General features: G+C 38.3%; 1 protein-coding gene across 12 annotated transcripts in view; it reads right to left on the bottom strand.

Moving 5' to 3' along the window:
- Positions 1-5,325: 5,325 nt before the first annotated feature.
- The window catches only part of MAP7D2 (MAP7 domain containing 2), a 75,616-nt gene continuing 53,125 nt past the window's right edge, over positions 5,326-27,816 (bottom strand). For 7 of the 12 annotated variants that reach the window (XM_084506370.1, XM_084506365.1, XM_084506367.1 and 4 more), the window contains 12 exons: positions 26,600-26,722; positions 23,729-23,877; positions 22,542-22,669; positions 14,635-14,867; positions 14,123-14,249; positions 12,628-12,832; positions 12,397-12,501; positions 11,086-11,139; positions 10,356-10,434; positions 9,435-9,621; positions 7,547-7,826; positions 5,326-6,946 (listed from right to left, as the gene is read on the bottom strand). In XM_084506370.1, coding sequence (XP_084362496.1) covers positions 7,577-7,826; positions 9,435-9,621; positions 10,356-10,434; positions 11,086-11,139; positions 12,397-12,501; positions 12,628-12,832; positions 14,123-14,249; positions 14,635-14,867; positions 22,542-22,669; positions 23,729-23,877; positions 26,600-26,722 — 1,640 coding nt within the window. In that variant the 3' untranslated portion in view covers positions 5,326-6,946; positions 7,547-7,576. The remainder of the gene's footprint in view (positions 6,947-7,546; positions 7,827-9,434; positions 9,622-10,355; positions 10,435-11,085; positions 11,140-12,396; positions 12,502-12,627; positions 12,833-14,122; positions 14,250-14,634; positions 14,868-22,541; positions 22,670-23,728; positions 23,878-26,599; positions 26,723-27,816) is intronic. The other 5 variants (XM_084506362.1, XM_084506372.1, XM_084506369.1 and 2 more) reach the window with 2 other exon arrangements.

Below are 27,816 nucleotides of genomic sequence, written 5' to 3' on the forward strand. Positions count from 1 at the left end.
CAACACATTTGCTTCTTCCAATAAAAAAATAGGATTTCCGTCATTCAGTGGAACAAAATTAGCTAAACCTCCAAGCTCCCAGCGAAGGAGTGTCAGCTGTTTGTCTTCATAAAAACCTGAGATACCGGTGCTTAGGTCAACTCCTGAGGTTACTTGTCAAAATAACTTTAAATCTAAAACACCTCATCCAGGCAAGAATTTGGTCCAGAATAAAGTAAAAGACCAGATGTGGTGTTGTAGGAGCTTTGTTCAACAGCTTTCCGGAGAACAGTGGTATTTTTTTTCAGTCGGGGCTCAGAGCAACAGATAACAATTCCCTCTTTAACTGAGGAAACAAGCCCCACGTTGTTTAGCTCCGAAACTTAGGGAAAGCTGTCAAGCCATCGTTTAATTAAAACCTGAAGGAAGGCGAGAGGCTGACTGGCTGCACGCCTGGGCTCTGATATTATCACCAAATTACTCTGTAAAGGGAGCCTTTAGCGAGGCTGCAGCCCCGCGTGTGTTACTTACACGGGCCTCGCGACTTTCCTGTAAGGACACGCAGAAGCTGCGCCGTTGCCTCGGGGCGTGCAGCCTGCGTAAACCTGGCTGGATTTTTGCAACTTAGCAGTGAAAACAATCACCACGCATGAATTAATACGGACGCGTGACACAAGTGCAGGTAACAAAACCTCAGTGCAGTGGCTTTGAACGAGGCGTAGCGTCCCCGTGTCGGCTGCAGATGGGCCTGGGGAGGCCACGGAGGCACAGGGCCCAGGAAGGAGGCAGGCTGAGGAGCCCCTCTGGTGAAGCAGCCAGATGGGAAGTCTGAGGAGGGAGAAGTTTCAAAGGGTACAGCTTGACAGGAGGTTGTGGGGCTACCCATACTCACTTCTCCTAGCAGTTTTAATGATAATCACTTCGATAATACACACACATCATCCGTGCATTTCTTCAGCGACGGGACCTTCAGCCATCCCTCTTCCCTTTCCTGCCTTCCACCAACTCACTCACTAAAGCCACCAAATTTCATTTGTTACGGAGTACTTTCAGCCACAAAACATAAACTAACCTCTTAAAGATTTAGGTTAGAAATGCAGCTTGCTTGCTGAAAGAAATGTCAATGCAGTCTTCAGCTGGGGAGGTTTTATCCACATCCAACCAGGCCCGTGTGGATGAATCGCCTGTGACAGTAGAGCCTCGTTGCTGTCTCAGACACACTACTGCAGATACTCAGTCTCCAAAACAACTGATCTTTTGTCTCTCTGCTAGCGATGGTGTGGACAGTCTTTGTCCAGGAAACTGGAGCACAAACTGCTTGCAGCAGGCAACCACAAGAATTTGTATTCTCTTGTGATTATTTGTTTGAACTGATAAGAGGTTTACAAAAAGAAAAGCGAGAGTGAAAACTTCCTCGTCTAAGATCTCGCAGCAGGAAAATCAGGAGTAACTCCACAGAACTTGTTGGTATTAGACCCTCATCGCTCTGCATGTTTACCATGCTAATAATGTTATTTCAGACAATATTGCCTTCTGTATTTTAAAAGAGAGATTATTCTGAAAGGGGAGGAGTGAACATAATGTTAATATAGTGTTGTCACAGATATTACCCTGGTACTGCTTACTGTGCTGTTCATGTGCTGAATTTGGTGAGTGTAGCTGTTATTTATAGAAAAAATGAGGAAATCCTGCCAGAGTAATTTCCTTGATTGTGAACATATTTCACACCCATTACATTTTTTCTCCAGCTATGTAATTGAAGGTTCTCGGGTCCATTCCTGTACAGCGTCAATCACCTACAATTGCCACTGACTTCAAGCGATGCTAGAAGATGCAGGTGATCATGGATAACTTGTGGTTTGTTATTCATGTAACTACTTAAAAATCTTAGAGCAAGGACTTCATAGAGAACAGCACGTTGCTTACCTTTTCTTTCTATTCAGTGAATCTCTTCTGAATAATAGTTGTTTTCTTCTCTGGAAATCATTAAGGCTTGATTTCAGGAGGGATACACTTCTATTTTTGTAAAGCTCCCAAGTGAACACCACGCACTAGTTTCCAGAGCATTTATTTTGATCCTGAGAACTGCAGGCGCCAAGTAATCACGCAGCCCACTAGTTTAAAAACATTGCTATCTCAGTCTTGAATCATTAGAAATACTATAAACTGTGTTATTGTACTTTAGTACTACAAGCTGGAGAACGAACAAGGTAACTGAGATGAAAACAAGAGTCAAAAATTACTCAGGTGGTCAAGAAACCATTTTCTTGTATTTTAGGTAATTATTTTAAAAGCTGAAGCATCCTTCCTGTTAGTGTTTCTGCCTGCAATTTTAAGGGCTTTTACACTTAACATGTTGCTACAGTAGATGAATTAAATTGGCCAACTGAGTGAACAATAGCACCTAATTTTCAACTGTGAGAAGTAATAGCAATAAGATAAATGATGGGATAAAGAACTGGGGAGAGAAGAACATTGTGGCTTGCAGTGTCCTGGACTGATTGCTGCCACTAAAAGCATAACAAAAATGCATTTGAGTATCTTCAGGTTCAGATTATTTTAAAATGTATGTATATATATGTATGTATTTTGGAAAGTGAATGAACCTAGAAGCTGTTTTTCTTAAGATTAAAAAAAAAAAAAAAACATTCACAATATACATTCTCCAGATTTTAGCATAGTGGCTCAGCGGTAATACATTATTCAAAACATAGTATTAACACTGCAAATCAGCGTCCTGAAGTGTCAGGTAACTGACATTTATATAGGCAGCAGAGGTCAACAACCACTCTTCACATTGGTTTTGGAGGCAACCAACAGCTTGAGCAGCATTCCTCTAAAATGGGAGCAGAGGTGGACAGCTTTTCAGTCTCTGCGTTGTTCTTGCAGAGGGAGGGAGACAGGAGAAGGATGAAGTCCCACGCTTTGCTGTAGCAGGTCAAGCAGCGTGTCCCCACTGATCCATTTGTGTGCTGCTCAAATGAGAGTCTTGCTCTTGTTTTTCCAGTGTAGAATTTGGGCAGTGGCTTAAAGAAAACAAGAAATAGACCTCACAGAGTAAATCGCTGGCTCCTGAGTATGAAACTGCTTGCATTTTAATACCCTTTCAAGGGGTAAGGAACAAGTAGGTAGTCACAGGAGTGACCTTAGAGGTGCTACCGGCAAACCCTGCTCAGCAGACACCACTGGAAGAGACCAGGGTCCCTTCACCACAGGGTCCCTTCTTACCTGCTGTCCTGAGAGCACAGAGCGCCTTCTGGAGCTCAGTTAGCTTAACGAGAAGGTACCTACTAGGGATATATTTCATGTTTTGGGTTTGGAAGGGCTTTGGCTGAGATGTGGAAGGGACTGCAGCTTAAGCCCTTGACAAAAGTGCATCTGCTGGGGCTTCCAGGCTGCTTCGCAGCTCCAGAGCTGCCCTGGCATCCCACGCTCCTCTGACCAGCCACGGCTGATCACTGATCAAAGGCTGCCAACGCCACCTCGGGCACGCAGGTTTGTGGAGAAGCAAAAGAGCTGCAGTGCTGATGCTGTAAATATGAGCCTGGTGGTGGCAGGGGCGCCTGGAGTGGCCAGCCACCCAAAGAAGCTGCATACAGCTAATGAGGCTGGGAGCTAACAAGCAAAGAGTCGCTTTTTGAGAGGTGGCAAAGGGAAGACCAACATCCCACCAGCCAGAGTAGCAGTCTGTGCTATTCCTCTTGCTTTCTCCAGACTTACCTGTACAATTACAGGCGAGCAGATGATTCCCCCCTCCTAGCCCAGTATCACTAGATGAAAATGCAGCCTCGGGGTCCGGATCCGCCCATCACTGATGCCGCTTCATTTTGAAGTGAACACACGTGGAAGCCAGGAGGGCTGCTTGAGGCCTTTGCCAAGGCCTGAGACAAGCTTTGGGTGGTGTTTCCCAGAGCAATACCAAGGAAAATGCTCATCCTAATCAGGGAGTTACTGCAATGGCCAATTACCTTACCTTTATTTCTGCTTTAATAGTTATACAAGTTATTGAAAATAAATCCGGGAAAGACAGTAGCAGTGTCAGATTCTTCTTGGTGCTTGAGATAGCTACATTTGCATTATTTCATCATGCTGTATTAGCTCTACACGTTACCAGAAAATATTACATGCTAGCCTAACTTTGTTAACAACTTATGTTTTCATTATAATACGTAGTTTTAGTGTTTTAGTCTTAATTCTGTTTTGGTTGTTCTCTGACACTCACTCCTGTTTTGCAAATCACTTTTATTAAAGTATACTGAAAGAAAAATCCTTTCATCCATTCATGAAAATCGGTTTAAGGATCATTGCTGTAGTCTTTTTCTCTTGCTGCTTCTTAGAGCTTGATCCTCAAATGCTTTACAGCAGCAAAACTCTACAAAGGACATGGATGAATCACTAGTGATCTTCCAGCACAGTTCCAAGGCCACCAACAAATTAAAAATAAAGCTCTCTGGGCAGATTTGAATTACAGCAGCAAATATTAATATTGATACAAAGGATTTGTATCACCTAAAGCAAAAGGTGGGAGCAATTTAAACCCCTCAACTAACAGTACTTGCTCCAGATATTCAAACGATTCTTTAAGCTTTCATTTGAAAGCAGATATAAAAGAAAATACACATGGCCTTTCTTTATAACTACAGACCTAGCATACATCCTTTAATCCTAGTAAACAACTGAGTGGGCAGATCACATGAATGATTCAAGAGTTAATAAGAGCAAGATGAACTGTCACTATGGAAAATATTAATATACTTCATTATAAAGTACATTTTTTAATTTTTTAAATTTTCACCAAAGTTATGATTTTAAAAAACGTATCTGCAGAATGTTTTCCCTCATGTTTCACAAGAATACTGCAACTCCAAGCAGGTCGCTTTCCAGGTAGCAGCATGTGCATTTAGCTTGGAGAGAAGATGAGCATTTGTGTTACAGGTAGGTTACAGAACACATCTCACACACTCAGCAGAACAGTGTCTACTGGCCATGGCTCAAGTTCTCTTTTCCTCATTTTCTTTCTCTTTGCCAAGTAATACCCCAGAGAGCCGAGGCCACACACTGGTTTGTATGCCGTCACTAGTGTTTTGGATGTCATAGTCTGGAAGCCCTCACCTTATGGCTTTTCTACCACTGGCCTACATTTCTTCTATGTATTGGCAAGACCTCAGAAAGCGCATTAGTGTATGGCAAAGGAAGCAATGGTGAAATGTTTTAAGGCTCTGAGAATTCCTTTGTTCACTATTTCCGAAGAAGCCTGTAAACATCTCAGCACAAATTAACACACAGGTACTTTTAAAATTAGCCTTATTTTTTTTGCTAGGATTAAAAAAAGCTAAGAAACAAAAGTTAAATTCAGAAATGAAAATGTATTTCACCTTTATACATGCTATACATGTCATGCAAATAAAGAAATCTACAGGTTATACAATGACACCATAAAATATCATGTGACATTTGTCAAATACAATGTATCACAGCAAACCAATTGGTTTTGTTTGTTTATCGTTTAAGAAATAAATGTAGGACTAATTTGGAAGACACAGTACCATGCTACAGCTTACTGCACAGTCAAAAGAAATTATTTTTCTGAAGTACACCAACATAAATAACTGGATTGCTGTAGGTATGCTTCCTGTATACATCGCACATAATTTCATTGGTTACATCCCCACTGCTGGCTTTAAAGAGCGCAAGAATGGGTCTACAATTGAGCTCAAGCTACATTTTGAACTCCCTTGCACAAGAAAAAAAAAAAAAAAAAACAAAAAAAACAAGTTTTCACTTCTTTTCATGTTAGTTTCCAAAGAGAGATGTATTTATAATTTATTTTTATAAGGAACTGGACAAAAGCGTCCTCAAAGCAGCACAGAGTCTAGCATAAAGTTATCATAGTTTACCAACAGAAATAAAGTTAATGCTGTATGGCACGTAATGTCTACACATTATACATCTTGATGTGAATTCTTCCATACAGATGCTTACAGGATATTAAGTAGGCTAGCAGTGTTCACCGTGTGTCTCCCAGCCTTTGTATTTCTGCTGCAATGTTTGAATATTATTTTGCTGCTGACTGTACCTTGTTTTGTTGAGCCTCTAAGGAAGACAAAATGCTTCTCCACATGACAGCAAGCCTGCTGGTATTTATCAAATGTCCACATCCTCAAAGGTTAACATGTTATCTGCCCCCCGACATACTCATTTGCATCTACTACAGTTATACTATATGTATTAAAGGATTATACTAGGCATTTTGCCTATGTCGTTCACAGGTGTTACACAAGAATGTTTTTAAACACATAACTGATAGTCGCTCCAGGACTATACGTTTTGACCAACAAGTGCCACTAGTGACTAAAACTGCCAACATAACCGCAACGTGATAACTTCCACACTCCACAGTCAGTAAGAAGGCTCTTTCAATTCCAGTAATTCTGTATTTTTCAAGCCTTTTCACTTATAGATTTGAATTATACACCTGCATAAATGTTGCCAATAATTCCTTATTAAAAAGGAAACAAAAAAAGATAGGCACAAAACTAAAGTACAGTAGATTATTTCATTTCAATGCACCGTGGGCAAATTTCTTCACTATTTACAAGAAAAAGACATCTAAATATACGTATGATAAAATTAAGGAAGAATGATTTTAAAATAAAATGCACAAGTAAAAATCACAGTGAAGTGTTCAGATGGATTTTAAATTAAAAGAAATTTTAAGTGCTTTACTAGCAGCTAAAGCTCAGATTCTAATGCATAGTCTTCCCTGAAACCATCGAGGTTCTAGATCACTGTGTGCCACCAAAAGCAGACAGTTATTCAACATATTCCCTGGGAAGACAAAGTTCTATTCAGCTCCGATTATTTGAGATCCAGTGTTCAAGGACTGCAGAAGCTTTTCCAAGTGACAAGCTCATATTTTACCCTCAGTAGCATCACAGGGATATATATCCTCCACAGATCACTACCTCTGTCAATTAAGAAACAAAAGAAGAAAACCAAGTCAGCTATGCAAGTTATATGACCTCAGTTCTGTAATTTAGAACATACACTTAATAAAATTAGCTGTGGAAACGTACTTTGAAATTGCCATTAAAGCCTGCCATTTTTTCCCCATGTAGTTTGTCAGCTTTCCAGGATAAGTGACTCTACTCCATGCTGCAAGTCTTTACAGCAGCAGAAAAAAGCAAGCAGCAACAATAACGACTATTTTCTAGGTTGGCCCCACTTTTAACTGTTTTCTTTTTGCTAATGTGCTCCGAAGACTTACAGGAAAGGTATTTTATTAATGTTGAAAACGAGCAGCTCTTTTCACACTACATTCTGAATGGAAAAAGGGAAATGTTTCAATTTACCAGATACTTTCAGTTGCTATGATACATGCAGTTTACATATGATGCCCATTTAAAAAGAGCTGCAAATGTGAAAGATTATGCTACATTTAAGTATCTCAGAGACCATATGTGAAGAGAGGAAGAAAGCTGGTGTTTACAACTGCTCTATCTTCTGGGAAGCTCATAAGTAATCACAGCAATTTATCACATCTAAGTTGTTTATCACAATACTGTACCTTTTTTTGTTCTGCTGAAAAGCGAGGTTGTCAACAGATGGAATTAAGTGTATTTTCCTGTCCTGGGCTGTTAAACCCCTCAATCAAGTTTTTGTTACAGTCATCTAGGCTAATGGTATCACTGGACGTCTTGGAGTAAGTAGCTTGGCCTGTGAAATCCAAGAGATCTTCAAGAGCCTTGGCATTACTTGTCCCGTTTTGGTCCAAAGAAACACCGGGCATGAGTTCATTCATGGGTGAATACTCAGGGATAGAGATAAGTTCTTCTTTTGAAACCGGGCTATAGAAAAGATATATGAAAAGGTGATGCAGAATAACAGCTGTGTAATTTTTCATTAAGCAACAAATTAATCTTCTGACCATCTAAAACCTACTACTAATCTTAGGGCCAGCTGCAGTAAGCCTTTACCTAGAATATGTCCCAATCCAAACAAAAAGAGATTATCCTGTTCAGGAAGAAAGGTCACACTTAATTTACACTCCTTAAAGATTAAGGTTTGTGGTACCTGTGGGACATGAAAATTCATCCCAAAAAAACACATCTCTGGTAGTTTACTGAACTGAGTTTACTGACCGCTCATTACAGCGCCTGCACCCTTTCATTACCTAAATATTAATCACATCTTGCAAATTACTGTCCCGCCCCTGCAAGTATTTACCTAAAGCAATTCACAATTTAAATAAAAGGATATTTCTTAATACTTTATGACATAGGTCAGACATAGAAATGACAGAATTTAATTTAAGCAGCATTGCAATCAGCTGATGCTTTACAGAGACTACAACAGCAAGTACCTTTCAATTCAGAGAAGAAAAGGCAGAACTGCTGTGCATCAGGTTCAGTAACACCAAATCTAGGTGGTGCTCAATGATACTGGTAAGAGACTGGGTTTAACACAGCTCAAAGAATATAATTTACCTCAGAGGGACTGAGCTGTAGAATTTGCTGCCAGATGAGGTCATGGAAGCAAATATTAGCAGGTTGAAAAAGGAGTTAGATAAACACGAGGAACAGACCGATCTGTTGATATTAAGCATGGCAACACAGACTTCTACCCTCCAGCATCCCTAATATAATACTTCTGTGTGGTATTGGATTGCAGGAAGTGGTTTAGGCTCAGGTGCTCTCCCTAACTAGATTTTCCTATTCGTACTTGCTCAGACAGAACAATGGCTTAGGTGGACTTTTGGTCTGGCCCAGTAGGGCACTTACGTATTTATGCAGATTTGCTGGAAATATGTAAACTGTATGAGAGGTTAATTTACCTGGTTGGTTAATGAAATGTAGTAAAATTTTAATGTTTAAAATTCAGAGCTAGATTTCTCATAACAACCTTAAAATTACCAACTTCCTTCTTTCCTGACTCCTTCAACCAAAATCCAACAGAATTTAATACATAGGAACTTACTTACTCATTCTGATAGATTTGTTCCAATAAAGTACTTAAAACTCTGAATTCATAAATTTACTTTATTCTGTTTGTATGAACATATAAAAGCTTGTACTATTCAGTCTTGATACAAATAAAAGAGTAATGGTGGCATCTGAATATTATTTATAGTACCCACTTTCACAGTAAAACATTCTGGGTTCTGGGATCTATCTGAAAGGTTTGGGAAAATTTGTATGGAATCCATACAACAATAGTAGAAAGGTTTTGAAGCTCCCCTACCCCCAAATATGTGAGAGTGAGATGAGGGTCAGACTCTTGTCTGAAACAACCAATTTGTATCTCGACAGAAGTGGAATATGCCACAGCAGACACCACTATCCTGATGCACTGTGGAGTAGGTGAGAAGTAAAGGAGTAAGTACTAACAAATGAAACAGGAAACTGTTTGTGTCTAATATGAATTTCACAAATTCTATTTGTAGATATGGTCTGTACCTCACGTCCATAGACTGAACCTCATCTGTTGAGTCTTCCATGCTGTTAGACTTCCCATCAACAGCTTCCAGCTGAATAAGTCCTGGAACTGACTTTAGTCCATTAGCAACTACATCTTGGGAAGGGACTACAGAGGCAGCACTTTCTAAGCTTTTATTTTTTAGGCAGGTTGCCAGTCCATTGATCTCTATAAAAGAAAGTTAGAAATTATGACAATAGCAATATTTTCTTATTATTATTATTGTTATTTAATCAGAAACGCTTTTAAGTTACAGAGTAGAAAGGATAACTGACAATGAAGGAGGGACTCAAGTTCATCTATGATTCACATTACACTTTCAATCCTCCTTTCCACTCTAAAATTGTGCTTTATGTTACAACTTTTAATGAAACAGGAAGAGGATGTATCATCTTTTATGCCATTTACTAAAAGCCCTTAACATAGGAAAGTAAACAAAACACAGATAAATGCCACAGCTATTTTTTTAAAAATTAATTCTTAAAAATACGTGTTGTTTTCAACAAGTCAAATTAAATCTTACTTTCATCAAGACTCTGAGCAATGCTATAAAAAGCTTGCAAGCCTGGTTGCATGCTGAAATTTTTTATTTATTTATTTATTTTTAACCAACAAAACTCCAACGTAGGTTGCAGCAGCCAAACCAACTAGCAGACTGGAACTTTTCATTTACAGAAATGCTATGTCAGATACTAAATGGAGAAGAAACTTTCTTCTGCTTCTGTTTACGTGGCTAAACAAGGGTGAGTTCCCAGTCTCTAACATTTGTGACTGACATAAACCTAGCTATTCTTTTTGAGATAAAAAGAACGAACCTGTGGTAATACACAGCGTTATGTCTGAGAAAAACTCTGAAAAGAAACAGTTATTAAAAGAGGTCAGAAAAATACAGCAAGCCTCACCTGGCTGGTTGAGAACAAGGACTTTTGGTTGCTTTTCCACATTCAAAGTTGATGGTATCTCCAGTTTTGGCTCTTCCTTCTGTAATCAAGTAACAAATCAACTGTATTAGACAAAGTAGCGTAATCTTCATGGAACTGATTGTGTTCCAAACCTCTGGGAGTACCCCAGGGCCAGGGGGTGGTCAAAGTTCATCAACAGTATTAGAGAAGTTTTTTTTTTTTTCTTTTAATATTGGGCTTTTTTTAAAAAAAAAAAAAACACAAAAAAACAAACTTCAAACATTCTCTGAAAGTAACTGAACAAGTTATTTTCTTAGTAGAAAGTTTACATTTTAAGTGAAAACGTAACTGTTCGTAACTTTCTAGCTGCACACACCTGCCTTGTTCTCAAAAACTACGTTCCTGATAGGCTTAACATGGAGAGCTTAATAACTAATTCACTGGCTGATACAAAGCAGAAGATACAACACATCAGCAAACACTACAGCTCCAGCATTCAGTACTACCTCCAAGGGATGGGTTCTTCCCACCTCACTAGGAGGTACAACACTTGCATAAAGCTGTGTCTCTGTTGCAGTGGCACAACAGTAAGTCATTCTCAATTCTAAAATGCAACTAAAATTTGGGTGTAGGGCATATCTAAGTATACTTAGTATCATAGAACAATGCTAGGGTTTAATTTTCACATGAGTTATAAACCAAAACAAATCCTGAAAAAATAATTTCATACCTTTATTTCTGGTGTTTCACTCCTCCTTGTTCTCTTCATTATTTCATCTATTCTCTAGAAATCAAAATAAAATGGTGTATGAGAAGGCAGGCAGAATATTTAACACAAGAGACAAAGGAAGAAAAGAAGATAAAAAGTTGTGTCATTTCACGACTTCATTCCTGCCTCTCCTGAAAAAGGGAGGATAAATAAGTAAATAAAAGATAGAAAGCAGCTGGTAGCTGGCTTTCACATTCCAGAGCTCACAAAACAGGACTTTCTCACTAGACGGAATTTATAGGCAGACAGATATTTTAAATACAAGGTGTTCGTAGTTTTGAGTTATGCTCAGCTTTGGACAAAGAGATTTATTTTAAAACAACAGCTATTATTTTAATCTAGTTGCTTTTCCTATTTCCAAATAGTTGCTTTAAAAATAGTTAGGGTTTTTGGAATGGAGTAAAATGAAACATCTGAAGTTATTCTTGCTAGGAATGTGCAAGTAGCTACCCTAAAACCTCTTTTTCTTCTCTTTTCATTAAAAATAATGAAAACCCACACAACAACAACTCCCAGCAAGCCTTGTTTCTTTACACTACTGTGAAAGGAAACTATTTCAGATGTAAAGACATTTTGCTTTGGTATTCTAATCTGCAACTGCAACATGCCTCCAGCTCAGTGGTAAACTGTTAAAAATAACATATTGGAATAACATATATGGAAAGAAGGCCTTCTATAATCAGAAAGAGGCTCAGCAGCTCTGCAGCTGTTGTCTCTTGCCACAGAGCTGTAGGTAAAGCTAAGCTATGCAGTTCCAGCCTTGCTTGTGCAAAAACAGTTGCGGAAGACAGCCCTGCTGCCTCTGCATAATGTAACCAGAAACAAGCCAGGTGGGAAGAAACCTGTTTATCCTATTAGCTTTCTCAATTAAGAACACAGAGCTTTTGTTGAGTAAGTTTTAAAACAAAGTCACTCATGTTCCTCAATAGTCTGTGATGTCCTGGGCTGGGTGGCAATCAACATTTGCCTTGGCATGCCATTCCCTGTTTGTCTCAGGCATTTAATTTTGTGGGTTGAGGCTAATTCTGTGTTTGTTCACTACTTAGAGGAAAGTCATTTCTTCTAAATTGCCTTAGGCAGCTCCACTTTGTTACATATGCTGATGCAGACATTCCCCTAACCTGTAAGAAGAGAATACTAAATTAAGCATAAACACTAATCTGTAATCCCTCCCCCCCCCAGTGTTATTTCTGGATTCTACTGGATACTTCCCAGGTTATATATTTAAACAAGACCTGAAATAAGCATCTTAAACGAGACACAAATACCTACCTTCTTCCGCTCCAGTCTTTCTTGCTCAATTTGCTGCATGATTTGCTCCCTTTCAAGACGAAGCTGTTCAGCTGCCTCACGGGCTTTGATTTCCGCTTCTTCCCTCTAATCAAAATGTGCAAAACATGATAGGTCCACTATTTATTTCAGGATGATTAGTGGATAGTGTAAAATATTTTATTTCTATGTATATATAAATATATGTATACATATCTGTGTTTGAGATTATACCTGTTTCTCAATTTTGGCCTGGAGCTCTTTTTCTTGCTTTTCTTTCAGCATTTGTTCTTCCTCAGCTCTTCTCTTGGCTTCCTCTTCTGCCTTTTTTCTAGCTGCTTCTTCTTCACGTCTTCTCTCCTCCTCTTTCTTACGAGCCTCCTCCTCGAGACGAAGTCTTTCTTCTTCTGCCTTTCTTTTCTGTTCTTCTCTTTCAAGCCTGCAAATATACATGAGTACATTTAAAAGGTTTCATCTTGTTTAGCATGAATCTTGTGGAATGTATGGCGTACAGTCATCATTAGCTGTCTCTGCATTGGTGGACATCTTCTTGAAAAATACCAAGAATACAAGAAAGAGGTTGAGCGCGTGCCCAGAATATCAAAGGTTTATTCCAACCTTAAATATAATAAATATATTAAATATAATTTCTCATAGAAATTATATTTCCCTTTAAAAAAAAACAAAAAACAAACAGGTTTGATCAAAGAAAAAACAAATCATTTCCATTCTAGTTTCCAATGGAATATAAAGAAATAATGTTCTGTAAGCTTCAATAATAAAAGACATCCCTCTTCCCCAGTACTTCACTTAGCTCCCAGAACACTGGTATCTATACACAAGCATGTATTTCTGTCCTTCATTTTAGCTAAAGATAAACACATTGGATCAGTAGCAGCAAACAAAATCCACTGACCAGTGATATGCTCAAAAGAGTGGGTCTAAATATTCCACCTGTGTTGTTCACTGGCCCACTCAAGGACAGCATGTTCCTTCACCAGCACAATCAAGAGCTGTTTTAAGAACTGAACAATCTTATCCCTGCATATTGGGGATATGGGAAGTATTTCCGCTGGGCCAAACTGGCAGACACTAGTGATTTTTTTCCCCAAACATTCTCAATAAGAACAGGCACAGTTGCATTTAGACATGTAGAGAGAGTTAGAGATTTAGTATTAGGGAAGGAAGGCATGATTAGTTGACATATGCAAAGAGCGTCCAGTATGGAGAACAACCCAAAAACTTGCTCCAGGAACAGAGCCAGAAATCCACTGTTTAGCCACAACAATGTTCATTGTGCCCACACTCTTAAAGCCCTCAAGTGTACTGGGCAGGGAGATGAACTTCAGGTAATTTTTTTGAATATAAGCCTTGCAGTTTAAGGCATAAACTGTTACCACATGGTGATTTCTTCTACATGAACTAGCTCATTTAAAAACTGCCTCAGTACCTTTTAACAAGGTACTGCACACTGCAGTGTGGACATACCTGAAGTATTTGGATGAGTGAGTTTCTTCAGGCTTCTTGAAGGGGCAAAATTGCTATTTTCTAACTTCACTAGTCATAAAGACTGCATAAAGACACTAATGAATTATGGATCCAAATTTAAATAAATTAACACTTAAATTAAAGCTTCTGCCTTGACTCTAAAAACACCACAGTTTCAAGCACCTTCAGTGATACAAGTCAAATTATTAGCTAATAAATTTTCACAGATCAGCAGTGATACCTTTCCCGTTCTTCTCTTTCCTGTCTCTCCCTTTCTTCTTGTTCTTTTTGCAGTCGGGCCTGTCGTCTTTTTTCAGCTAGAATTTTTGCAGCTTCTTCTGCATCAGTTGTTCCTGCTGTGATCTTCCCTGGAAGAAGACCAAGGGTGGAAATCAAAAAGGGAACTGAGAGAGTGCCCAGTGCTTCCTCACTGGCACAGCAGCTAAAATGGGCCAGGTTCACACTGTTATGCCACCTTTGCTTTTCAAAGCACACATCAGCATTTTCTGAAGATAGAATATGAGACAGGTAAGGGCATCCCTGTATCGCAACATTTTCACATTCGTGTTAAAAGACATTTTTCATACAGGGGTAACCCTGGTGAAAACTATACATTACTGGTTCCAGCACGTACTTTTACACTTATTCATAAACCCATAGCCAAATACCTTCACAAGAACAGTTCTTCACTGCTTGAACACCCGCCCCGTGGACCCGCAATACCTTGCAATGTGTTCCTGCAGTAAAACTCACCTTCACTGCTTTCAGTCTTCGCTGCAGAAGGCACGTGCTTTTCAGAAGCCACCTGGCCTGCCTCATCGGGGCGTGCTCCTGGGGATTTTTGATGACTGGCATTTTCTTTCTCTTTATCTGCTTTCTTTTTAGGAGTTTCCTGGTTGAGATTAGAAGTGGCACGATGCTTCACAGGAGAAGCTGGATATTGTTTAGCATTTTTAGGAGACTGAGGATAAGTCTTTGCAACTGTCCTGATGAGGAAAGACAAAAATCAAAAACTGTCCACAAATTGTGCAACTTCAAATCAAGTTCCATCTTTACACAGATCATTCTTCCTTCTTCTTGGCTCTGGTTACATAGGAGTATCAGCTGTTTTGCACAATGCTGCATAGAAATTACCTGGATGCAAGCAATCAGAACCTGAAATGCAGGGAATTGGCAAGCAAGTACAAATGACTACAGACTCCTTTAGTAAGACCAGTAATACTGTCTGAGTTGTAGGAAAGCAACCACAGACTACCTAAAAACAATTATTTTCATAATTCCATAATCATTTTGTCAACACTACTGTATTCAAGAGCCTACCTCAACATTTAAAGTGAAGCTATGACTACTTTCTGTCTGCAGCAATGACGATGAGCCGCAACGTGCTGCTTTCCTCAGAATACAGCCTTCTCAAACACCACCTTTCACTAAGTAGTATCTTTTAAATGCTTTTTTTAAATAGCACCAAATATTATTATATACCAAGGTAAAGCCAGGCAGTGCAAGAGAGACAGAACTGACCAAACCATTCCACAGCCCATTCTACTATTTCAGCTGGTGCTTTCTTCAGCACCAAAAAGCAGGACTCAAGGCTCAAAGCCCAGACCGTGTAACCTGCTAGATGGCCACACTTGTGGAGATGGGATGGCACAGTAGCAGTGCTGCCAATGGATAGCTCATTTGGCTGCTGCATGCCTTAGATTACCTGATAACCCTGATGTCAATTCCAGGAAAATGAAAGGGCAAGGACGCACATTTTCAGTAAATAAGAGAAGAAATTACGAGGAAACAAAACTACACAAAAGAATCGTTCATTATTTATCTAACAGCAGTAACTAGCACTAAACACTTCTAACATTCAGAAAAGCTGGGCTGTGTGGCTAAGTGTTATGGAAGTAATGAGATTCCAATCTTAAAAAATGATTTATGCAAGCCCCATTAGAGGAAGCACTCCTATATTAAAGCAAGCATTACACAAGCAGTTTTAACCTTCCTTATGGATATATACAATTACGATATAAACACATTATCCCCTATCACCTTTTTTAATCTGCACAGTATACAGTTTCATATAGTACAGCCTATTTTCTGTACTATATACTCATTCTGGCAGACCACAGGCATGAAGAGCATGGGCAATGCCTTAAAATTAATGGACTAGAGTGCAAAGCTTTGTATAAACTTAACTATAGTATTGCGTGGCCAGAGACTATTACAACCGGAACAGGATTTGCATTACAGAGCAGATGATAAAAATTACAAGTCTTTCAACTCCCCCTCAATTTGTGAATTCAGGAAAAGAAATTTATGTTGCACTTGAAAAAGGCTGAGCCACCAGAACACAGGGAGCTCACTTAAAGTTGCCCAGTTTATGAGGGAAACACTGTAGAGCACTGCCTGTACACTCTTGTTCCCATGAAGAGCCACTGCAGACTGCAAAAGCCCTTGGGCTAGCGGAACAGTAGCACCCAACTAAATTTGAAGTTCAGCTCAGGTACCCTCTGCCCTCGGGCCCAGGAACTCCCTGTAAGCTCAGCTCCTTGACCTTGCTCCTCCCGTGAGCTAAGCTGTACAACTGCACCCAGCCTCGTACCCTGATGATCCTGATGTCCTGGTTTGTCCTTAGACCTGAATAATTATTAAGGCCTTTGCTGTCCGTCACTGGACTCTTAGCTGACTGGTCACCAACACCTGACATGCCCCGGTCACCTTTTTTGGGTGCTGAGGAATGGGGCCCTGTGAGTGAGCTCCCTGACCCTCCCTGCCCTGCTGCCACCCACAGCTCCTGAATCGCTTGCCCTGCGGTGCAGCCCGCTCCTGCTGCTGCTGGACAAAAACAGGCATTGGAAGATGCAGAGAGGCAAGTCAGCATTTCCATCCCTTGCAATAAAGAGCAATGGAAAAAGGTGATTAACATTGGTTGGTGTTAGTCTAGTCTGGTTTTATCATTGCCTTTAGTTTTCTCTTCATGATACAAATGCAATTCCCAAAGAGATGTCAAAGTCCCTACCTACTTACGAACAGTGTCAAAGAAGCGCCTCACCATTACACCATTTCATTTCATAAAAATATAATGTGTAAGTAGAAAGCAAACAACCTTTATGTTTCTCCAGAGCACAGAGGATGCTTCTTGCCAATCAGACACTGTTTCAAAGCACAGCCCCATCTTGCTGTCTTACATTTGACTTTGCCACGTATTTCCTGCAAGGCTTTCTATTTAACTTGTTTTGACAGGAGCAGCAAAACAGTCATAACTAAGGCTGAGTCATTTTCAGTATTAGCACAGAAATAAGTAATTGTTCTCTAATAAAGACGTGACAATCAAATTAAAGAGGCTGGTAGGAAGGAGTCTACTCATGACAGCTACGTATCTTGGACTGCATAGGAATTAGTGCAAACTGACTGTACAACTTACCTGTTGGACTAGAAACATGCCCTAAATGTATGAAGTAAAACATCTTGAACTTTAAAACCTACAAGATTTTTCCATATAACTGTTTGGCCAAAAGAACACCTATAGCTTCGCTTGTTTTAAAAGAAACTAAAAGGGAGAAGCATATAAAAGCCAGATTACTGTAAGGACAATAAGAGCGTACTGTGAGGAGTGAAAAGCTGAGAAAGCCCATCAGGAACAAAAAAACTTTTTTTTTTTTTTTCCAGAAGCTTAAGATCATTTATTTGATGCCAGAATAAATTATTAAATATAGTTTTTCCCCCTTGTATTTAAACACTGTCAAGTTAGCATTTTTAACATTTCTAAGCACAGGCAGAACTGTTAACGTGTAAAGCTTTCCTACTACTAGTATTTAGATTGATGCCACTTTTTTTTTTCCTCCACCAGAAAGGGACAAACTGATTGTGAAGACAGAGAACAGGATCATTAAGACAAACAGATCAATGCTTGCGCTGGGGTCTGCCCGGGTTTAAAAAACGTTCACTTTTTTTTTGCCTTGGGAGAAAAGGAAGGGAATGGAATGAAATGCTGGTAAGACTGTGGGAGCACAGGAAGCATACCAGGTGAAGATTAATTAATTAAATAGACTCCTGAAAATCCAAGAAGTGGCAACACATCAGTTGTGTAGAAGTTAGCTTATCTAAGCCACAAGATTTTACAGGTGAATGCAAAAGCACAAGAAGCATCTTCCTGCCTCCATGAAGCCTTACCCTTCTCCTCTTGCCCCCATGTTGACGCAGGGGAAGCCATTTGCACCATGACCCCTATGTGCACTGCAAGAATCTCTACCGGGCCTGAGAACCCACTGGTGCTTATGTTACAGAGGCCCTTATTTCAGTTAAAGAGAAGTAGTAGCAGCCCGTAATGCAGAATAATGTCCCATGAACAAGTAAGCCCAGCAGAGGAGTTCTGACCTTATTCTGGCTAAGCACAGAAAACAAAGTACATGTAGCACATGAGTCAGAGGTCAAAACCAATTTTGTCCATAAGAGACATGAGAAAGAACAGCATGCTTTCTTTAAAAGCCAGGTACATGGCAGGTCATCAGTTACGGTAGTTAAGGAGGATATCTTTAAATCAGAGATCAGCAGAGGTCAATGCCAGTGCTCCCTTTTTTTTTTTTTTTTTTTTTCTCTCTCCTATCTCCCTATTAACTCAACAAAAGCTCTGCTGGAACCATACCAAGGACTTTCATGTTCTCAAACTTTTCTTCTTAGATTACTCTGATCAAACACTGTTCCTGGGTTCTGACATTTTTGCTCTATCATTTGCAATGCTTTCTCAAAAGTATTTCCTTTTTACTCTTAATTTTGATCTTTTCTAGCCACAGACAGATTTATTCCTCTTAGGTTCCTTAAAAGAGCATAAACTCAGCATAGGTCTATTAAATATTGCTGTTTGATAGCTGCATTATTACCAGTTTTCAAAACCTTCAGCTGGCCCATCCTTTAGGCTAGCTGCCGAAAAAAGAACTCCGAATAATCTCAATCCAACGTTTTAACAATTGTTTTCATCTTTGCAATGCAAACCAAAGATTGATACAAACATAGTAGGTATTAAATAAATTTAGATCTAGGTTAGCGGGGTCATAGAAGCTACTTCTATAAGGAATTCACCACAAAACAAATATCTTGCTAATGGGCCATTTTAAAAACTTTTAAAAGTCTGGGCATTTTTGTACTACCATACATTCATATTTAATCACTTTTCCGTAATTTGATTGCACAGATGTATTTCTTTAGTCACAGCGATGTCCCAGTGGCTGCAATGGGATGTCACTTACCCGAAAGAACCACCAAGTTACAGGTTCAGTTAGTGAAACTCTCAGCAAAGGGTAGTGGTACAAACAGAGCTGGAAACTAACAAGAATGACTAGCAGGGTTGCATTCCTGTTTCCCTTCCCCCTCCCCTTTTTTCTCCTTCTCACATGAGATAATGGTTTGGCATAATGATCTAATGTAGGGGCCTGTCAGAGCTTTCCATTTTTATTTGCTATGGCTTATCTGAAGGCACTTAAAACTAAAACCTACTTCCTTGATTCAGTCAAGTCCCATTGATTTTGAAGGGACTATTTACCCAAAGACATGCGAAGGACACAAGCATTATTGCTTTGCCAATCTATAAGATGGGACACTTACCAATTCTCTGAGGGACGCTGCAAGAATAAACTGATTAATGTATAGATCTTTGAAGATGAAACAACCCGGGGGAAAAAAACACTCTAAAATCCTGGTATTATTGAACTTGTGAATAGATCTGAAGAATAGAAGCATTTTACACAATTGTGTATTCAATAGCAATTGTAAAAATTAAAGATCATTTATCTATTTTCCTAGCTCTCTAATGCATTAACTGTCATCTTTGTCAGCTGATCTACATTGGATTCAAAGCAATAGTTTTGTGTTTCTTTCTTGTGTGGCGCCTCTTAATATCTTTATTAAAGATAAATTTCTCAAATTTATTTAAAGATAAATTTGTCAAATTTCTCCATCCTTTGAAGTCCTTCCTTGCTTGTAATTATTCTTCACCATATACCGTTTTCTTTCTTTCCTCTTTTTATGTCTGTACTTGTTTACTCATTTTTTCTTGTGTATTATTTTTTGATTTCATCTTTTTTTGCACCTTCACAAACATTTTTATTTTATTTATGCAATTACTGCAAATCCATTCTGCCAATCACTCTCTCTGTTCAAGTTACAGTTTTACTGTCTCGTTTGAGCCTATTTCAGTTACTCTACCATGACAAAGAAAGCTGTTTAATTAATAAATAATGAAACAAGATATCAAGAAGAGAAGACAGGCAGCAACCACTCCCGAACCAAGATAACAACTGTAAAGAGCTAACAACTAGCACAATACCAAGTAAACTGGAATGTCAAGTCACATGTTTTTGAGAAGAAAAATGCCTACATCTAATTATCACCTAAATCACTGGCCGTTCTTGATTCTTTACTCAATAACTTTCAAAGTTAAGGTGCTATACAGGATCACTAACTACTAATGCTGTTGAAAACATATTCTTGTTTCTTCCACACGTAGCTTTTGGCCATGTGGTGTGCTGGATGGAAAAAGATTAAACTTGTAAAAGTTTTCAACAAGAATGAGTATTTGTCTACATACTTATATTAAAATCATTCTTAAGCTCCACAGTTAGCTTTAAAGGAAAAGCTAACATTATACAATCTAAAAGAAGCTTCCTGTGCTTAAATCCGCTGACTAGCCAGATCATCTGGTACTTGAGTTGCATGAAGAACTGCATATCTTTATATAATACTACAATATGCTGAATGGGATACTTTGTTTTGTTTTGTTTTTTAATTTCTGAAGGGACAGTTCAAGAGCACTGAAGCACAACTGTCTTTCTGCAATCAGTAACAAACAGATTTAAACTCTATTTGCTGCATCTCTCATAAGGTCAAGAAGGGTGTTCAAACTGGGCCATGCTGAGATTAAACTCTCTGTAATACATTGGTAGCAGTGATCAAAATCAGATTCTCTTGAAGAAGAGAGAAAGAGAAAAAAAAAAAAAAAAAAAAGGGTAACTATCTGGGGCTTACAATCACAGAGAAACCCACTAGAAGGCATCTTAATTCCTCATATGGCACCTGCTTCTTCCTTTAAACAGCAGAGTCTATATTCCTTATAAGAAAAAAATATTTTCCTATAAAAAAGTTCTCATAATTTGCATTTGCATATCTGAGGAAAAAAAATAAAACACCTTAAATCTTTGCCTAACTTTTTATGGAAGCTAGTTCTACAAATTAAGACTGGATATATTCTTTTCATGGAGAACGAAGCACCTGTTTCACAAAACCTCTTCCCCACCTCCATGTCTCTAGAACGAGCTGTACCAGCCTTTTCAGTATCTGCCCATCACGACACGCTTCACACTCAGCAACCCATTTTCTGCAAATCATTTTAACTACACATGTTTCTTGGTATGTCTTTCATACTGGTTATCCAAACTGAAAAACGCATTCTGAAGAGAAAATATCAGCAACCTCTAGAATAATATACATTTTTAGTGTGACCTTTCCTCTGTACATTTTTGAGTGCCAACCGTAGCATGATCTGCTCAAAATTTTACTGAAAAAGCCATTCACCATTAACATTTGCTACCATTACATTCTTTACAAAATTATATAGTTCAGAATGTGATGATATTCTAGATATAATATTGAAAGTTTGAGCATTTGTGGCCCATAATATGAACCAAGAATTGTAATTTCACATTGCATGCAAGGGGATATCTGAAACAGAAAGAACGTCCATAGTCTGATGATTTCCTGCATTTTGTTTAACACCAGATGCGCACACAAAATCTTTTCTCCATTAAATGACTGTGCACACCAAGATGAAGCAGAGAAGGAATGCTAGCTAGCTCTTGAAGCAGAAGAAATTTGTCAGAAAGATCACCAAGAGTGGTCCAGAACATAGCCAGGTTCAGATAGAAAAAATATTTATAACCAGACCTAAGGAGATCATTTCCAACACAGGACCCATGAACAGGGTCTAGAACAGAAAAAAACAGACAACTACTGCTGACGGTTAGGCCTTAGAGACAATTTCTGCATTTGAGCCAGACTTAATATCTTGTTCAAAGAAAGCTGAAGAGACATTTGGTAAGACCTGGGAGTTGTGAGCTGTACGCACAGACTACAGTTTTGAGAGTGTGCAAAAAGCGAACTAAGAAAAGCAACTCAGTTGGCAGTAAGGCCACACATGCCATAGGCCTACAGCTCTGCATGGTGCAGGGTGGGGGAAAGAGGTATGTAAGTAAACAAAGATTAAAACTGATGGTTTAGATGACACACAGTTAAGTATATTGATGGATCCAGATGGTAATGCCAGCAATAGGAAACATTTTAAATGCTGAAATTTCTAGTTAGTAATTGTGCTCTATGCATTTGCTCAAAATCATATAAAACAAAAAGCATTCTTAAAAACAAACGTTTAGTAAAATTTCACAGGAACTATGAATTGGACAAGGATAATTTGAAATGACTGCGAAAAGGCAGAATATCTCCAGTGACCACTAACACAATTTTACATATATTGTATCTGCTCATCTACTTCTCTCTACATAGCAATATATATGGATAAAATTAACTGGATTATATACAATACTACAAAGGAAGTTCCTCAGGAATCTGTCTTTTTTATAGGTAAAAAGAAACTCAAAGTGTATTAGACCAGAGAGGCATACTTAGGTGTTGCAGGTGACGCAGATCTCCTGGACATGGCAGCGGGAGAATCAGACCTTCTCAGAGGAGATCCCATACCAGATGAAGAACTGGGTGTGGAGGGTCGCTTCTCTTTCTTTATTTTCTCAGTCTAGAAACACCATTCATTTTAGTTTCCATAATTATGAGCAACATTTCAAGAACGTATTTGATAGATATAGTAAAAAGATGGCATAAACAGATTTTTGTAACATACATAAGTTTTTTAAACAGCAACTCACAATTGACATGATTTTTTTCCCCATATATAGAAAAAATAATCATGTCTTTTATGGACATAGTATTCAAGTTGCAAATACAAAAAACCATATCAGAGCACTGTATCTCCAGGAGTTCCTGAGGGTAGAGGGTCTACACCAAAATCAGACTGCAAGCTCTCTTAGACATGGTCAGTAGTATGACCACATAAATGGTGCTGGATGTAACACTGTGACTTGCACCTAAGTCAGACTACACAAAACTTCAGCTCCCAGCTCTGGTCCCCTCACTTGCACCCAATTCAGACAGCATAAAACCCCTTCCCATTTGATATTAACTATTCCAAGACACAGGATCTTATAAAACACAAATTTACAGCCCTAGCGTAAGTTTTCTAGAATGTGTCTTATGTTGTGTAAACTGAGTGAAGGAGAAGGATTTATTTGCCTTTGGTTTTCTGGAAACTAGAGTGGATCAATAATGCAACTTTTAAGCAAACAGCATCTGAAATGTCTACAAGAGCAACGTGAATAAAAGACAGGCATGGCCAATACTTCTGGCAAGTTACCAAAATATGTGAAGCTTGCTAATTAACCAGCAAGACTGGACTGACTTATAGTCAGTCATATGCAGTAGAGAGATCCTGTTTGTCATCCCCATTCTCAGAGGTTACAGGCAATTCTAGATGTATGCACTTCAGCGCCAGAAATCTCACTCCCCTGAAAATAAAGGTGGTGTTCCAAATACCATTGTTTAACATTGACTCCCAGGAAGAGGAAAACATTAAAATGTAACTAAGCAGGAATGTGAAAACAGCAATGTGAAAACATGCAAGACTTACTTTCTTACAAAAAGGGGCATCACTTTATTTTTATGAACATAAAGTAAAAGCCAACAAGCAGAAGCCACGTCAGTTTACCCAGAAGTGAAATCAAGAACATTCTAAACCCACCTGAGTAGTTTCAGCTGCAGCCGCCCCTTTCATGGCATCCGAAGTGGAGGGCGAAGTTGCCTTCTTTCTGTCTGTGCTTCGGGTGGGGGAAGGCTTGTAGGGAGATTTAAGAGGACTAGCTGGTGCTACACGAGGACAGATATGGAATACTAAAGAGTTATAGTACAATAGCAAGAGTAAAAGGGAGCACAGACAGAGGAAGCAAGGGAGAGGAGAAAACAGCATACTTCTATGTTATAATATTCAAAGGTTGTTTTAAAGTTTTTAAAAAAGCATTTACAAACATCACATTATGTAACACATTCAACATAGCCCCGTATTTGCTAAAAATGCCTCAACTAAAAGTAACATTCTGTAAGACTTTTTTAAAAAAAAAATAAAAATATCTATAACATACCACTCTCATATACTTTTTGAATCACTTTACTGTGACTATGATTCTTTTATCTTTTGAAAACTCTGGCTTCCTGTCAATATGATAAAAAAGTGTAATAAAATAATTCTAGCTGGGTTGCTTTTGAACAAATACTGTGAAACAGGAAAGGGGATAAAAGAATAAAGTTTTTTTTTGTATTTTTAAAAAGCCTAAACGTGGCCAAGGCTCCTGAACACCTCAGTTGCTCTTCAGAATAATACTTAAATTATTTAAATAAATTCTAAATAAATGCTGCTGTAGGTATTTCAGTTATTGTCATTAGTGGCAAATATGAGGTTTGAATAGGACACATGCACTGCAGTTTACAAGGCAACTCTTTCTGGATATTTCTTTTTTACCTGCAATATGAACAGGGTTTTAAAAAAAATGAGATATTTTACTCTTTTTTTCATTCATATTGCTTTCTAAGATGAAGCTTTCACAGACATATAGAACAATCAACAGTCACATGTAACCATGTGACAGTGTTTACAGCCTTACTTTATTCCACTGAGGTCACGAAGGATATTGACTTTGGAAAAATGTTAATTACACACAAATTTTAAGGAGAGCACTTTTTTTTCAAATATCGAGGACATTCCTATATCATCTCTTCTGATGCCTTTTTGCGTGCTTTCAAGTTTAACAGGGCTGTGTTTTCCTTGACTGACTTTCCAACAACTGGACAAAAACTTTGTTAGATGTTAATAAAAATGTTCAGAAACTTGATTGCTGCTTAAGGTATTCCTACTTCAACCATTAAAAAAATGAATTATTATAATCTTCCAATAAAAACTGTTTGCCTGAATATCTTGAGTTATGGTAATAATGCTTTGCCTTAAAGAAAGAGTCTTAAAAGTGAGAACCCTCATTTCTAAACTTATAGAAAATGCAGGAGCAGAGTAATTTTGACCCAAACATGATCTCAGAGGCATGGTATCCACTATGAAAAATAAAGACCCTATTCCCTGTTCTGGAAGTTACTTCTGTTGAGAGAAGTACGCCTCAAATAAGAGATCCTCCTTCACCCTTTTTGCTGACAACTACTGTCAAAACCATCAATGGACACTGGGTATCGATGTTCTTTACAATCTGTGCTACAGGTCGATCGCCTTGCAAAGAAATGACAAAAGGACGCTGGTTCAGAGTTATTCCCAGAATCAGCGTTCTAATTTCAGCTCAGGGAAAAGGCGATCTGCAGGCCAAATTGCATCCTTGTCAGACATGCCAGCATGCTACTTTAAAAACTCTGTGATGACGAGGGAGATAAGGCTGAGAGTTTACAAACAAAATGACTGGAGAAGGACAAAGAAAGTCCCTATTGATTTCTTCAATATCAAACAACATAGAAAACATCCAAGCAATAGATGGTCCAAGCAATTCACCTGAAAGTTTCCAGCAGACTATTCTGATCTAGTTTTGAGTAGGCTTTTTTTTTTTTTCTTCAGTCTTGGCAGTAGTTGCTCCCTGAATAGTAAGTAAACTGGGAATTTTCTCATGGGCAAAGTACCGTATGACAACATTTCTGCTCCTAGCAGGTGCTACCTTTAATTTAAAACTGAGGGAAGTAATTTCCAGGTCATTCAAAACCAACATCCTTATGCACTACAACAAGAAGTAACGCACAAAGGAAAGTACAATTACTTTGTAATTAATTTTTAAAATGTTTTGTATTAAAAAAATCACAGATGTAGGACCTGAGCCTACTGCAATTACAACAAATGAAAATATAGAACATGAAAATGGTAATCTATCTACTGTCTAACCAGTTTCATCCTTAAAAAGTTTCCTTTGGCAGACAGTTGTTTTTTTTTGGTTGCTTTTCTGCTTTTGAATAAAAGTGTGGGAAAAGCTATTAAACCTTTTTCCTTGTTTCTGTGAACACTATGACAGCAGGCATAACTTTTTAACTAGGAATTACTCAAAGTCAGGCCTGTGCCTAAGTATTAGCAGGACCAGAAACATTAATTTTTCATGTTTGCAAAATAAGGATTTTATTAAGACCGCCATTTACAAACAGGAACAGTAATTATCTTCCTTAACTTTTAGTTTCTTAAAGAGGAATATTTTCTAGAACTTATACCTTCCAAATCAATGTGTCTACGTTTTCTCCTTTAAGTAAATGTAATTTAATATGTGTATTTTTGTATGTATATACATACATACAAAAATAATAGACATACACACGGAGTTAAAGACAAAAAGTGATTTAACAGCAAAGAGCTGTAACCCTGATAAAAATATTAAAGGCTCAAATGGTACACTGGGAATTTTGTTCTGCATACTATTTGGATGTAAAAGATGACAACACTACTAACAAGAACAGCTTAGTTAATAGTCTATTTTGTGCTACCATACAAATTGTCATTTGGTTCATAGTACTCCACTTTCTTTAGACAACTACTCAAATGCAACCCAAAACACACCTTAATGGTTTCAAAAATTCACATTTTTACCTGGATTATTGTACTGCTCAGAAAGCACTAATGTACTTCTGCTTCTGGCTAAAGACGACTGTGTGGGAGTCAGCAGCCGAGAAACAATAAAGTTTTCCATTGGACTAAGATGCATGCGGTGAGCTGAAGGATGGGAGCAAATAAAATAAAATTTAAAATGCAACAAAACAAAAACTATGTTAAAGTAACAGAAACAAAACAATGAAATGATTAAATGAAATGAAAGTCTTGAAGTGTTTGAGATTTTACGTATTTAAAGGTAATTCTCATTCCCTCTGAAAAGGGGATTCTTGTTCCTCCACCACTTTAAATTATTTTTCAACCTGTACAATAAATACAGTAAGGTTAAGGCTATGTAGCATTTTGTTCTCACACAGAGCAGTGTTCCATTCCACAAAATGGTGCCTTTCGTGACTCAGCATGAGAAACACTTGCTTTCTTCCCCAGTAGAAAGGTGAAATAGTTGGTGTAACAGCGCAGCTACGCTCTAGTGTGCCAACCATACTGGAATGCATTTAAAATTTGCAGTCTCACTGCATTATATAAATCTTACTTATACAATATGCCTGCATTCCCTTCTACCCTCTAAATATAAGCACCAACTATATAAGAACGATATTTATAGATGTTCTTATTGCATGCATATGTAAAGCCACATATCACAATAATCTCAAAGCTATTGATGAGTTTTCACTAAGCAATTCAGAAACGAAATCAAATTTATTTTCGCTTTTCATTCTAGAAATGAGCCTTTACTGTCTCTTATTTCAGTCAGCATTTTGTTTCTGAATTAAAAAAAGGCCAGAGAAAAGGTGGGAAGAGAAAAAAAAAGACACACAAAACAAAACAGAAAAAATCCAAACAGTTCAGAGGGATAAATCCTTCAGTCCCCTAGTCAGTGTTCAGCAACCACTAATCCTGCAAGATGATCATCTTTTGCTGAGTGTCTCATGGATCAGGGCTTCAAACCAAATTAAAGGGCTCTGAAACTCTGGTCACCAGGCTGAGGTCTCCCAAGTGACTCATCGTAGGTACTTCTGCCAATAGTATCTATTGTCCAGCTTTGTTTGCTTTGCTTTGTTTTTCATTACTTGGCTAAAAGATTACAAGCTGTAGAGTTATGGGAAATCGCTGCAGTCACAGCATGTACAATCTCGTTTGCTACAGTATCAAAAGTTGAAAAAAGAATCTGTAAACAAAAAAAGAACAGCAAAAAA

The sequence above is a fragment of the Aythya ferina genome (assembly GCF_964211825.1).
Source record: "Aythya ferina genome assembly, chromosome: 1".
Classification (NCBI taxonomy): domain Eukaryota; kingdom Metazoa; phylum Chordata; class Aves; order Anseriformes; family Anatidae; genus Aythya; species Aythya ferina.